This window comes from Ambystoma mexicanum, chromosome 7q (genome assembly GCF_040938575.1).
Source record: "Ambystoma mexicanum isolate Mex_15411 chromosome 7q, UKY_AmexF1_1, whole genome shotgun sequence".
NCBI lineage: Eukaryota > Metazoa > Chordata > Amphibia > Caudata > Ambystomatidae > Ambystoma > Ambystoma mexicanum.
In genome coordinates this window covers 773,943,163-773,956,797 of record NC_090941.1, presented here as the reverse complement: position 1 = coordinate 773,956,797, position 13,635 = coordinate 773,943,163, and the positions used below count along the sequence as shown (strand labels likewise).

The following is a 13,635-nucleotide window of genomic DNA, read 5'->3' as shown; positions in this document are numbered from 1 at the left end:
AAAAAAAAAAAAAAGGACTACCACAGGTCCTTGTTATCTGCTGGCAATAGTTTCACAATCGGATGCCACATATAATACAAGGCAATATGTGCGTTGTCGGACTCAGATTTAAGGCAATAATTCCAGAATGTCTCGTACTTTATCGAATCCGGGTTGTGCACGTACTTGCCAAAGATTGTCATATAGGCTGGACCCAGTAATTTACATTCGGTGAATAGGTGCTTAGCAGATTCAATGTTACCTGGGATTTTACAAATGGGACAAACCCTGTGCCTTAAGGGTATTTTAAGATTTGAAGATATGCACCCTTGAGGACTAAACGAGGAAGCTGGTTTACATGTAATCTGAGTATGTGATTCCGCACTGCCGGACAGGGACACGGCCTCAAATTCCTCGATGCTTGTAAAAAAAGCTATGTTTGACATTTGAGACATATTTGTAAGAGTGTAGGGTTGAAAGATGCACAAAGTTATTTGCCCAGTGCCATTGTGTGATTTTGCTCTTAAATAGATGTTTCAAAGTAACAAATCTGGTATCTTGTTCAAAGTTAGGGTGCCACTTTAAGTGCTCATACAGATTATTATTCAACCGATGGAATTCACCCCCACCATGCTCTTGTTTTGAGCTGCTGACACCTCCCACCAGGGCCACAAATTGGCATTTATGATGGCAAATTGGCTGTAAGGTGTAATACTCCCTGTCTTTCCAGCATTTGGCCCCTAAGGGAAACTCCAACTGGGGGTATTCAACCGAAGTCGAGGAGGGGAGCTTTAATATCCTTCTCCAAAAATATGCCTCCAGTTTGTCGAACCATTTTAGGTCACTCATCGCAAGTGCATCCAAGCCATATGAAATCATGGGGCAGAAGGTTCAGTTATAGAGCAGTATTATCCCCTAGATTGAGTAACCTGTAGTTTGGTTCTCAAATACCTTGATCAAGTGGTTCAGGCGTCAGACCTTGACCATCTTTTCCTCTTTTATGTAAGAATAATTTCAGCTAGCACTCATTTCGAGGCCCCCCAAACTAGTGTAACGCTCAGGTGCTTGACCTTCTTGGTTGTTATCAACATGACCTTCGTCTTCTCTGTATTGTTAGGTAATTTTCAGCAGCATATGAGACTAGAGTTTTGAATATCCCCCTTGGTCCACTATAAGTGTGATTGAATAACACTAGGTCATCTGCATAAAGCAGGCTGGGTATTGTCTATCCCCCTATTCTGGGGCTGCAACCGACCACTGCAAAGAAGCTGGGGGAGGTCAGACACATGTAGGTTGTACAACAGGATAGGCAGGGTACATCCTTGCTCTCCTGCCAATCCGAACTCGGGCTGTCGTAGTACCTGCATCATCTAGTCTTACTCGGCACCCTGTGTTATGATGTAGTGACTTGAGGATACTTGTGAACCACATAGGATAGCCGCAGCCTTCCATTTTGACCCATACATTTTCCTGGTAAACACTGTCAAAGGCGGTACGGAAGTCAAACGAAAATCATGTAGTCGATCAACGATGCAGCGCTTAGAACAGTTTAAAAAGAGCTAGGAGCAGAAACACGTCAACTGCTCATTTTAATTGGACAAAAATTCTATTTGCTTTGGAACTGTGAGATATTCTCCTGTGATGACAATATAGCTTAGTGTTAGTGGGGAAACACACCATACGGATGTTATGGTTTAGTTACTCTTTGAAAAACCTTTGAAATTCTATGAAAAACAGCACAAAAGAACAAAACCCCAGAAATGCATCAGTTATCATGCCTAGAGCAACCATAAGTCAGCCTCTGTTTTGCTCTACTTGTGGAATCACACATAGTGATCATTAAGGTAGTAACTTGCTTCCTGAAAATCATTCTAGGGTGAATGTGGACTTTGTTTTGCAATGGCCCTTAAATTAAATTGCAAGTGATCTTAAGCTGTCTGAGGGATTACTGTTTTCACTTAGCTCTAGTTGCTCGTCCTGTCAGATTGTAGCTGTGGGTGTGCGCATGCCATTTGTGCCAGCTTATTTGGCGGCTTATGCAGTGCTTGATGGTGTCAGACTTACGGTTGCTTCATGAACTAAAACTGGTGGATATGTGTTTTTGTTTCTTCTTGTTTTGCAATGCAACCATAATGTCCCTTTAACCAATGGCTTTACATTGAATTTCAAAGGACTTTGTAAGACAAACATTACAAGCATGTGCTTTTAACCAAAGCAATCTATGCTAAAATATATAGAAAGAATACGAGGCCAAAAACAATATTTTACTATTCTAATTTCGGAGAAAAGAAATACTATTTTTTTGCACATGTTTTGGATATGTAATGTGCAGCCCCCGCCCCACATTCCCCCACCTTAATGTATTCCCTAATCCAAACCCCCATCTATTTGTTTCCAAAAATAAATTGCAAAAAAATACAGAAGAATCCGATGAAAAAAATGCTTTGTTTTCGGCCTGCTTGTTTTGGCATTTGTTTTTTCCAGGCGATACCAACCAAAGATTTGTGCTGATTTTTGTAGTGACATAATGCCCCGAGAGCAATTTTCCCTGCCCGGAGCAGTGCCTTTAATGATCCAGGTACTTCCAAGCCACCCAGTGCATCCAATGGGTAAGGCCTGGCATCATGGCACAGCATCCCTGGGGAGGTAAGAAATGATCCCTGTATTACACTATTTCTTCTGCATCCCTTTTACTGGCTGCGGGATACAACACGTTGGGCATCTTAAGGAGGGCCAAATGCAAAACGGAAAACTGCATCGTCCTAGGATTCTTAAAAGCGCATACAAATGCCAGAAACTGCATAAGAGAGATGTGAAATGTGCTCACCGATTGTCACTGAGCCATGCTGATGACAAGGGACGCATTAAAAGAGCCATTCAAAGAAGTGGCACATCAACATATCTAATGATGGGGTCGGAGACATTCTCAATTACCTCCAAGCCCATCCAATAGTGGCTAACTTTAGATACATAATACACGTTTTTATCTCATGTACAATTAAACAGATACAATGTGCTGTGTTCTATCTACATATTTGAGAGTGTGAGATGGCCTTTTACAAGTTTGAATAAATGTGAGCAGCAGCGAAGGGTTGCTGTGAATTTGTCACAGTGCGGGACTGTACAACACTTCAGCTCCATTTTAAACAGAAGCCATAAACTGACTGACATTTTTAATATAAAGTTGATACTGATAGCTGTTAGGGAGAATTCTCATATATGGCTAATTTCCCTCACCTAGTGAGTCCCTCGGCAGCTTTGCTGGATTTTTGTGGTTTATTTTTTCCACCTGGTAAGAGTGTGAACCTTTATCCCACTCTTACATGTGTTTTGCCATGTGTATTTCCACTTTTTGTATGATCTTGGGCTCTGGAGATCACCACTTCATGAGCCCAACTTCTTGTGTGTGTTAGACAGCACCTTCAGTGCAGCAACACATGGTTATCATTCAGACTTCCCACTGACTCCATTTATATGGGGCTGACTACTGTCCCCCAGAAACATGTAAAGTTGCCATTAACTTTATATAGTGATTTTAAATTGCAGACCCAGTACACCCCATCTTACATGGACTATTGGAAAGGGTTAATTCCTACCCCTCTTTGTGCCTCTCTGAGCTCTGTTTTGCTCTCTTAACATTAAGACTTGGCTGGTGGCAGTGGTATCTACCCTTACTTTTCTACCGCGATTATACTATATAAACGTGGTACTGTTTTAGGCTATTGTATTCGCCTCGAACTTAAACCCGCTTGACCAAATACTTTTTATTTTGGCTCCGGTCGGGTTTAGTCACCATTTCTTTTTGTTAAAGTCCTTCTTGTGTTTTACTTTTCGCGCCAAACCAGGTTTGCCTTCTTTGTTCGCAAACCTTTGGCCGGCTTCTGTCCAGAAGCCCTCCTTTGGCGTCTGGGTGTCCAGGTGGGCTGACTGTGAGGGAGGGGTTTAGTCACCCCCTGCACAGGGTCTCCTTGTAGACCCAAGTCGCACTTTGTGTCGATTGGCTGAGGTGGTTGTCCGGGCCGGACAACTCCCCTGCTGAGTGATTGACAGCCAGGCTGTGTGAATGGGGGATTTTGGCATAAAAGGCAGGACTCGGGCTGGAAGTCAGAGTCGCCACTGGACTGCAAAGAACCAAAGAGAAGCGGAGAAGAAGATGGCTGCTGCAACTGCCGAGTCCCGGCGAAACCCTGCTGCAATCCTGAGCTATCTAAGATCCAGTCCGGAGTCTTCTTCCCTTGAGCCTGGTGGGACCAACCAGCTCGTCTTCCACAGTCAGAGGATCTTCTTCTTGGTCGAAATCACTGCACACAGCTGTAGTGGTCCGGATAGCCATCTGAGGAGCCTCTCCTGTTTTAAAGGAGCGCACCTTTTATTCACTGTTGCTTCGCTGCTGCTGGCCTCATCCCTGGGTAGTTCAGATCACTCCAGACATCCTCCTTCTTGTCCTTCGACTGAAGCTCCAGGAACCGTGAGTCTGCAGGAACTACCAGGAACAACTGTCGGGGCACCAGCTTTCTTCACCGAATAAGGTACTGTGTCTGGCTTCGAGGAACTGGGGTGAACCCTTCTTCCTCACCAAAGGCTTGTCCTTTTCTTCCTACCCTCTTTTAACTTTTGCCTCCCTTTGTGACAATATCTAAGTACTCCTGGCAATCTCGAATCATGAACTGTACTAACCGTGTGATCCTCAGCAACAGGACCCCTGTTACATTTGACACTGGCGCAGGCCTATTGACTTTTAAATACTGGTTAGAAGGTGCCCTCTGATTCTATCTGCCTTGACAAAAGTATTGCCTATGATTTTTATCCCCAATTTTCTTGTGTTAATTCATGTGCTAAGTGTGTTTGACTTCGGTTACATTTCTTCCCGCGGGTACACGTATCTTCAGTAAGACCGAACTGTCATTACTGTCAAAAAGTGATGCATATGTACTCCCGGTAATGTCTTTGTTTGACAACACCGGTCTGTCAAATCCTAAGGTACTTACCTTGAATTGTTCTGCACAAGGGGAATTGGTTGTGTGAAGTGTATTTGAAGGGTGTTTTTATTTTAATAGAAGTGAAGTGTTTTGTGAACAGATGGTTAAAAAATAAATGTACTTATACTTTTTACCAGAAACCTTGAGTCAGTGTTTGCTTAAGTCACAGTAATTGTAGTCCTTTGTGTAATCTCTACTACTGCTCATTTGCTCTTGAGATACGTCTGGCTGCTCAACCATTGCTACCACTCTTTCTGTGTAGTACAGGCTTGTACCAAAGGTGAAATTGTACTACCACTTGTAGTCTTAATTGTGTGTAGTGGTCCCTAAGGGCACTGCACAGGATTCTGCCTAACACTAGCTTTGAAGTGTAACAGTAAAACAGTATGTGTGCATGTCCCCACCACCCACTATAAACATTAGTGTAGTTCATTAGGCAATCACAAAGGCTAGTTATAGTACTTCTTTTTATTTTCATTAACAAAATAGCATATGTATCATATCACACAATGAAATATGTTTGATATCTTTAAATAATGTAACTCATCTCCTTATGGCATTGGTAAAATGGTATCCGAAGAAATATTACATTGATATGGACTTGTTTCCGATTTTTTAGTATACGTCTGCATTGACCTATGATGGGGTTCTTGTGATGGCTGAGGCGTTCCGCATTCTTCGAAAGCAGAAAATTGACATTTCAAGAAGAGGAAATGCTGGGGACTGTCTTGCAAATCCTGCTGCCCCTTGGTTGCAGGGAATTGACATGGAACGAACACTCAAACAGGTACAATTTCCGTATTACAGTTCACCATTTTTCTGTAATTGTAATGTTTTGGTGGTCTTTTTGTACTGTGACACATGTAATACAATCATTCTGTTTGTTTAACATAGGCCTCACTGAGTAAATCACTGCTCTTCAATATACAAGACTTTGGGCATCATTACGACCCTGCTGGTCCGGTAACAACAGTACCACTAAGCTTGCCTGTACCGTTTTACCGGACCGGCAGGTCTGACCGGGCGGCCATATGGTCACCTGCGAGCAGACACTGCTGGTAGCACCGGCACCATTGCGAATGGTGCCGGTGCTACTGGCCACCCCATTCCCATTGAGTTCAATCGGACTCAAATGGGAATGGGGAGTAGAAATCTCTGGTGCATGGCAATGGGGAAATACAGGGTCCGCCAGCTGTAGCACTGTATTTCCCCATTGCCAGGTGCCGGAAAAATGTGCACGTTCAGCGGCAACCTCCCGGTTTTACCTGCTACTGCCGTGTAATGAGGCCCTTTATCTGCAACAGTTAAGAGTCCTCTTACTCAAGACATAGAGACATTTATGGGGCAAATATGGGACTTTTTTAAAATGAGGGATGTGAAGATATACGGTCAGTGCTCTTCGATGCCATGTCAAAAACTAGTGCCCAATTGGCCAAGGAGAATTCTGCGCTTCCGGGATGATTTCTTCTAGTAACTCCCAGGTAGACGAGAGAGGTGTTCAGTTTTGACATCCAGGTGTACAAAACAAGGGTCATGGGTACACAGCATTCAAGGTTTCTCTGTGGTGCCACAAGGATATCAAAACTCTTTTTGATTCTCAAGTCAATCTGCTACTGGAGTGGCACCTATAGAAAATACGATATGAAAAGCTGGAGGGCATGTGCAAAGTATAGGGTATACATTTTTCAAACCTTTTGGAACTGTAAATCAAAGTTTGCCAAAACATTAGATATGAAAAGAACATTGATCACTAATCATTAGAAATTGCCACCATGCACGTAACGGAGAAGAAGTATGTCTTCTTGATTTACTTGATTAGCATGTATATGTATGAAACAGAGAATGATCATGTGATACAGTTCTACTGTCAGGGTGGAAGCCATTGGCGTGATGGTGATGCCTCCAGTGTAAGGGACGCCTGTCATCTCAATATCATTCTCTGTAGGGGGCTCATGAGCGCTGCTAGGACATGCACGGTGGGAATAGCACACACCTGCCGCTACCTTCCGTTCAAAAGATCATGAAGTAAACATCTATTGCTGCCTTACATAATATCGGAGAAATGTTAGTTAATCGGTAGTTAATCGGTAGTGTGGTGTGCCAGCATACATATTATCAAGTGAACTAAGCAGGAAAAGAGTGAGATTTTGCTTGACTTGCAGACGCTGGTAAATCAGTAGAGTGCCTACTGCAATGAAGCTGTAACCATAGGGCAGTCGGCTGTGCCTAATGGCAATGGCCTTCAGTCAGAGTTGCCAGATCGGAGTATGGAAAGATCCTTTAACAGGGAGTAACCTCCATTACCACCAGGAACAGCGTGCTGCCACGCTGATTATTACTACAAGCACTTGATGCTTTTGCCTACTTGAAAACATGCTCACAAGTGAGCATGATTTCAGGAAATGAAGAACACCAAAGCAAAGGCTGCCATCCTGAGCAGCAAGAAGGATCAACATGGGAGCCCCCTTTGCTATTTTTAGAGTAAAAGCACTTGCAACACAGGAGGAGAGCGCGTGCATGAGTCAAGGGTAGAGGAGCAGGGCTGAATGAATAGGTCATTTCTTTTTTACAAGATAAGAATGAATGGGAGGTGGGGGAGGAGTGGGGTGAGCGCGTGAGCTGCCCACAATTTGCATATATTCCAAACCGGCTTAGTTTATACCAGAGGGGTTAGCCTCGATTCTGAGCTGATTGGTTGCTCACCCTGCCCTAGTTGCAACTGTAACATCTGAAGCATGTTTCCTTCCTTGTTCAATAGGCAGAAATGTATTACACTAATTGAATATACTCCATTAGGATTTTTTAATATTATATAGCCCCTTGGTGCCCGCATGCTTTGAAATGCGAGATGACATTGTGGTACAAATTAACAAGGCATTTGTAGCTCTTAATATCTAATTGTAGGCACCATGTTGAGACCTCATGTTAAAGACGATTTTTTTTCTGCACTGCAGAAATAAAAGGCATATTTCCACTGGTTCTAAATTGTTCCCCCGAAGGGGGAGTTCATCGAAGCCTGGTTGACCCGGCCCGATTTCGGCGCTGCAGGGAAACCTCTTCACTTTGTTGCACCCCCTTCTGTACTCTTCCCTAATACAGGGGACTCCTATGCAAACCCTGTTCCTCCCCTCCCCTCCTCCTCCCATGCCCAGATGTGTATCAAGTGGGAGACAACCCCGCCACCCTATCCCCTGTACTCCTATTCCCCTGACCCTCCCCTCATTTCAAACAACATGCACACACACTGGCACCCCATTCACGCACATACACACACACACCTACCCCTCACTAAACCCCCTCCTTACCTCACAGTCCAACGCCTCTTCCTGTTTGTGCAGTGTGCAGTAAACGCATGCGTACTTCCCCGACAGGCCGCCATTAGATAAAAGCGGCCTGTCAGGGAATGTTCTTTCAAAGATCTCAGCCAGTTAGATGTCCACTATTGTGTGTAATCAAACATTTGTACATTTTAATCTGCAGTTAGATTGTCAGTTTACAGAGTAATATTCGTTTCTTATGCAATTCTGTATCTTTAAAGAATTCAAACATCAGTGCAGGAAGAGATCATTTAAAAAAACAATTTCAAGTCAGATCGTTCAGAAGTTCAATTTTTAACGCTTTATACTGCATGTGGTTTGAGATGCAGGATTTATACTGCCTGATATTTAATGCAGAACATGTCCTATTCTCAGCAGTGGTGGGATCTTTGCACAGGTGTGTGAGTGATGTTTAAGATGGAGTACAAAGGATGATTGCAGCTCTGGTTGAACTATACTAAAAAATAAGGGACATTCGGTAGGTTTGAGACTGTCACTGATCCACTCTTCTTTGGTGTGACCTTTACACCCTAAAGGTAAACGATTGCTTGTTTCAGAGTTAATTGTCGAGTGGTTATTCTCATTCCCTTTCTGGGATGTTGACAACATTATGCGCTGTTAGAATGTACTTCGGTGTCTTAAAGAACTGATTGCAATGTAAAGTTAAATTGCATCAGGAATTTTCAGAATATGTCTCTGGGCATTACTTTTTGTAGACATAGTTTGGAATCCTGACTTCATCTTTCATCCTTCTAGGGACAATTTGATTAGCATTGACTTCGGTAATAACGTCACATAATATTACAGCGCATAGAAGCAATATCAATTCCGCTTGAAGCACTACTCAAAACATGTTATTATTATTGTACAATCCCAATCTATATGCAGGACTCTATATGCTCATCAACACGCCTATTCCAGGAATTGTGATTTATTCTTGCGTAACAAGAGCATCAGCTCACTAGAAAGTATGGTCTTTGCCCAAGAACAGTTTCTGATTGATCCTTCACCTAGCTACACATATACATACATGAGCAGTTCAAGGGCCTTAACAGTCACAGGGCCTCATTACGAGAATGGAGGTAGCCATGGAGCTATTAGCTCCATGGCTGCCTCCGTTCCGGGCTCCATTACCAGGTTCCTGCAATGGGGACTTACCGGGTTACTCCGACATAGGAGGACCCGGTAATTCCTCCTTGCAGGAACCCATCCCCATTTCCATTTGAGCCCCCATAGGGCTAAATGCGAATGGGGAGGGAGGTAATAACGGACAGATTACATCTGGCCTGTTATTACCTACCTCTTCCCCTCGTGGGACCTGGAAAGCACGCCTGGTTTTACCAGGCTTGCGATCCGGGTCCCGTGATGTGAAGCTCGTAATCGGCGCTCCCGGAATGAAGGGGGCCGGTCCCGTACTGGCGCCCTTCATTACAGGAGCGCCAGCCTTATAACGAGGCCCATAATGTAAAAACTCAAGAAACCTACTCTAAGTTGGCAAAGTATTCTAGCTGTGCAACAAACATTTTGTTACATAGCTGCAGTTGTATGCATGTCATAATTCCCTAAACATCCCTGTTGCAATGCAATTGAATAGCCAGAGTTTGTGGACTACAACATATGTAAAGGGCTAAACCATGGTAGTTTATGAATGCTATGCCGGCAACGACACTGGTCTAGGGATATAGTTGCAGTCAAATGGCCTTTGCACTGAAATACATAGTATGCACTTGAATTCTAAGTAAAAATGAATTAGGAGTTGTCTGAAGCAAATGGCATTCCTTGGTTTAACTTTATTTAGCTAGCACATTTTATTGAGCTGTCATCTCTAAATGGAAGTTAACAAGGGGGGTCCTGGGAGTCCCTCTGCCAGACATTAGTCCTGGTTACGAGAGACTTACCCAGAGTCTTTAGCTCACTATCTTCCACAGAGAAGAAATATCCCAAACATATCAGTCTTTGTCCTGCCCTGGGGCAGTCCAGCACCGAAATGCTAGGCAATTCTCCTCTGAACAAGAGTACCAACAAAAACCCCAGACACGTGTTTCGGTCTGGTTGGACTTCATCAGTAGGGTGGATCTGTGCCTCTCTAAGAGTAGTGAGCAAGGGGTCCACGTCTGGATTCCCCTAGTAATTTAGGGTGAGACCCAAAGTTACTTGAATATGCAAATTAACAAGGGGGGTCCTGGGAGTCCCTCTGCCAGACATTAGTCCTGGTTACGAGAGACTTACCCAGAGTCTTTAGCTCACTATCTTCCACAGAGAAGAAATATCCCAAACATATCAGGCCCATTGTCTGCTAGCCCATTTATTGATGAAAGAATTTGGAATTTACAATTTTGGGTGGACAGACACGTTCTTTTTCAAGTTTATTTAAGAAAATATTTTGGCATACACTGCCAGATCACCTTAAAGCATCTTTATTCAGCTTTTATTCAGCACATTATTATCATCCACAGAAGACACTCTCAGGAACAGTACAGGTGAGTGTCATCTAATACTCAGAGCTGGCCAGACCAGCAATAAGATCATGTCATTTATCTATATATCAATTGAAAATTGACTTTTAATGGTAAAAGGATCAACACCTGGGATATATGAAGTGCAAACGGATCTAATTTTCCAAGTACTGATTGCACATTTGTGAGCCTCGCTTTTAATCTTCTACAGTGCCTCATAGAGTAAACATTCCTCCATAGAGATATGTTTCAGGAGTTCCTTCATGGTGAATATCTTTGTACAGATGTTTGTAAGTAATGAGTTTGAGGTGCCTGAATATTCTGTATTTGGGGAAAGAAATGCAGGTTTCGATCACTCTGCCTGATTAATACTAACTAAGCAGAGATATGGTATTTCAGAAACCATCCACAATGTAGGGTTGAGGATCGGGATCAAGCATCACGAAAACAGCAATCCATTTTTAAGTCGCAAAAAACCCTACTGATTCATCAAAATGTTTTAAGTCGCACTCTTGGTTAGTGGTTGTGCCACCGAAGTGAAACTTAAAAGAAACTTGGTGTCAGTCAGTGAATTAGTATTTTCCATTGCGATAAGGATTCCAGTTTAAAAGTATGGAAATGATTCATAATGAGGAGAAGAGAAAGATATTTTGCAGATGCTCACTTCATCGGAGAACACTGCCAGAGATGTCCCTATGCATTCATGATGTGATCAAGCAGTTTTCAGATGAAGGTATGGGGTGCATGAGGCCTGCATAGATTGGATCAAAATGTGAGTGGACATAGGGCTTCAATATAGCAGTCTGTAAAACAAACCCAACAGCAATCTCTGTGAAAGAAGGAGTTCATTGATGTACTGGGGGGTGGCATCCAAACTCTTTTCAGACAGTTTACTATAGTCTAATTAGTATAGTGTGGGCTGTAGGGGATTATATAGTCACATGGTCAATTAAGCCTTAATATTCTGAAATGGACAATCCTGTACAAACCATCAAGCCCTCAAGGCAGAGCATTTAATGCCATACCCATGCCACTGTTATTCTTTCTGATAAGCCCTTCTTCCTGTGACAAGAGAATAACAAAGTGTTGATATAAGGTGAGCTGCTACAGGAGCAAATGCTCGGGGAAATTAGCTTTGTTCCCTGACCTGCCCTACACATTCTAAATAATGATGATAGTTTGTGCGGATCTTAAAAAAGGTTTGAAAGATTAAAGTTTGAAAAAAGCTTGAAAAACAAAAGTTTTAAAAGTAGCATTTTGAACTTGAAAGAGAAAGTTGGGAAAAGTTGGTTTAAAAACACTTTAAAAATGGAAAGAAGGGAACAGGTGTTTTCATTGGGGTTACTATGCAAAAAGGAAGGTAGCGAAGGCAAGCAAAGCTTAATGAGTACAGTGAACGTAGAAAGAAGGATCAGTAGGGCCAAATGGGGAGCTGGAGTAACCCCTCGGTTGTAGTGTTTGAAGTAAATTGAATGACTAATTGTTAATATGAATAAGGGGATAAAAGGGACAGGAAAGAGTATGAAAGCTAGGAAAATGAAATGTATTCATAACAATAACAAATCAAAACAATATCAATCTTTAAAACTACATTTGCAAACTTGCAGCAGCTGTAACATGAATTATAAAAAGGCAGTAGTTTTAAAACGTCGGTGCTTCAACTGTAAAGCTTTCAAAGCGAAGCCTTATAATCAGAAGAATGGCCCAAACATGTGTGTCAAAAAGCCTATATCACCATTGTGCATGTTGGTAAGATTTAGAAGCATACATGCGTGTAGCCCTTGGTGCAAAATGTGGATTGCCTTTAATGCCCGGCAAGTGTACATGCCTGTATTGTTTTTCTTTTTAGGTTCGGATTCAAGGGCTGACAGGAAACGTTCAGTTTGACCACTATGGGCGCAGAGTCAACTACACCATGGACGTGCTAGAGCTGAAGAGCACTGGTCCCGTCAGGGTAGGTACTAGCTTTGTACAAAAGACAGATCCATTTCATGTGTTCATGTGTAGAGACTCTGTGGGGAAAATGATTAGCCAAACATAATATAATGGGAAATGTAATGTAATCCATCGGGTCTGTCCCAACAGAGGTAACTTCTGTAACTGTAAATATGGTGTGGAATTGAGGTTAATTGGTTCATGGCGTCACTAGTTTATTTCACAAGTAAAATAATTACATTGGGCAAAACAAATCACATAACACAACTACAAACCTGGGGTGTAGAGATCTTTTCCCTCAAATACAGTGATGGTTGTATTTGCTCTTTGATTGTTTGCCATAATCCTCTATAGACATCCCTGATTCCATGGATCCTCCAGGAAGATGCTGGGTCAATTGGTTCCATCTCCTAGGAAAGGATTTCAGGGAAGCCATCCTATTTTATTTATTTATTTATTTTTACATTTGTAGACGCAAACTTAACCCATCGGCATCTGGGCGCTGGTTGCAGGAGAGGAGGGCCGTGGTTCAGGAATGGGGGGTGGGAAAAATGTTAGATAAAGGGCAAGATATTTCGTAAAGGCGTTGTAGGATGGTTCTGAGCATAGGGTGGGAAGAAGTGTTTTCCAAAGTGTGGCAGCCATGAAGGGGAAGCTGGAACGACTGCTTTAGTGTGCTTGAGTCTGGGAACGGTGAGGTGGTGGCTGTTGATGATCCGCAAAATGAAATGTGATGGGACTTGGAGTAAGAGTGCATCAGAGATCACTACACAAAGGAGAGAGTTTAGTAGCAGCAGGCAGGGGCCTGTGCTGTGAGGGTTACAGATAGCTGAAGCAGATTCGGGATTCAGAGGAGTGATAAAACCGAGAGTATTGGGCAGAGATCAGGTTCTAGGCCATAAAGGGAGCCCAAAACACAGGGTAGCAGCAGCATGAAAAGGAAGATAAAGAGCAGCGCCTAATCTATTG

General features: G+C 42.8%; 1 protein-coding gene across 5 annotated transcripts in view; it reads left to right on the top strand.

Moving 5' to 3' along the window:
- The window catches only part of GRIA4 (glutamate ionotropic receptor AMPA type subunit 4), a 1,206,498-nt gene that overhangs the window by 897,836 nt on the left and 295,027 nt on the right, over positions 1 to 13,635 (top strand). For all 5 annotated transcript variants that reach the window (XM_069640740.1, XM_069640738.1, XM_069640737.1 and 2 more), the window contains exons 7-8: positions 5,578 to 5,745; positions 12,581 to 12,685. In XM_069640740.1, the coding sequence (XP_069496841.1) occupies positions 5,578 to 5,745; positions 12,581 to 12,685 (273 nt within the window). The remainder of the gene's footprint in view (positions 1 to 5,577; positions 5,746 to 12,580; positions 12,686 to 13,635) is intronic.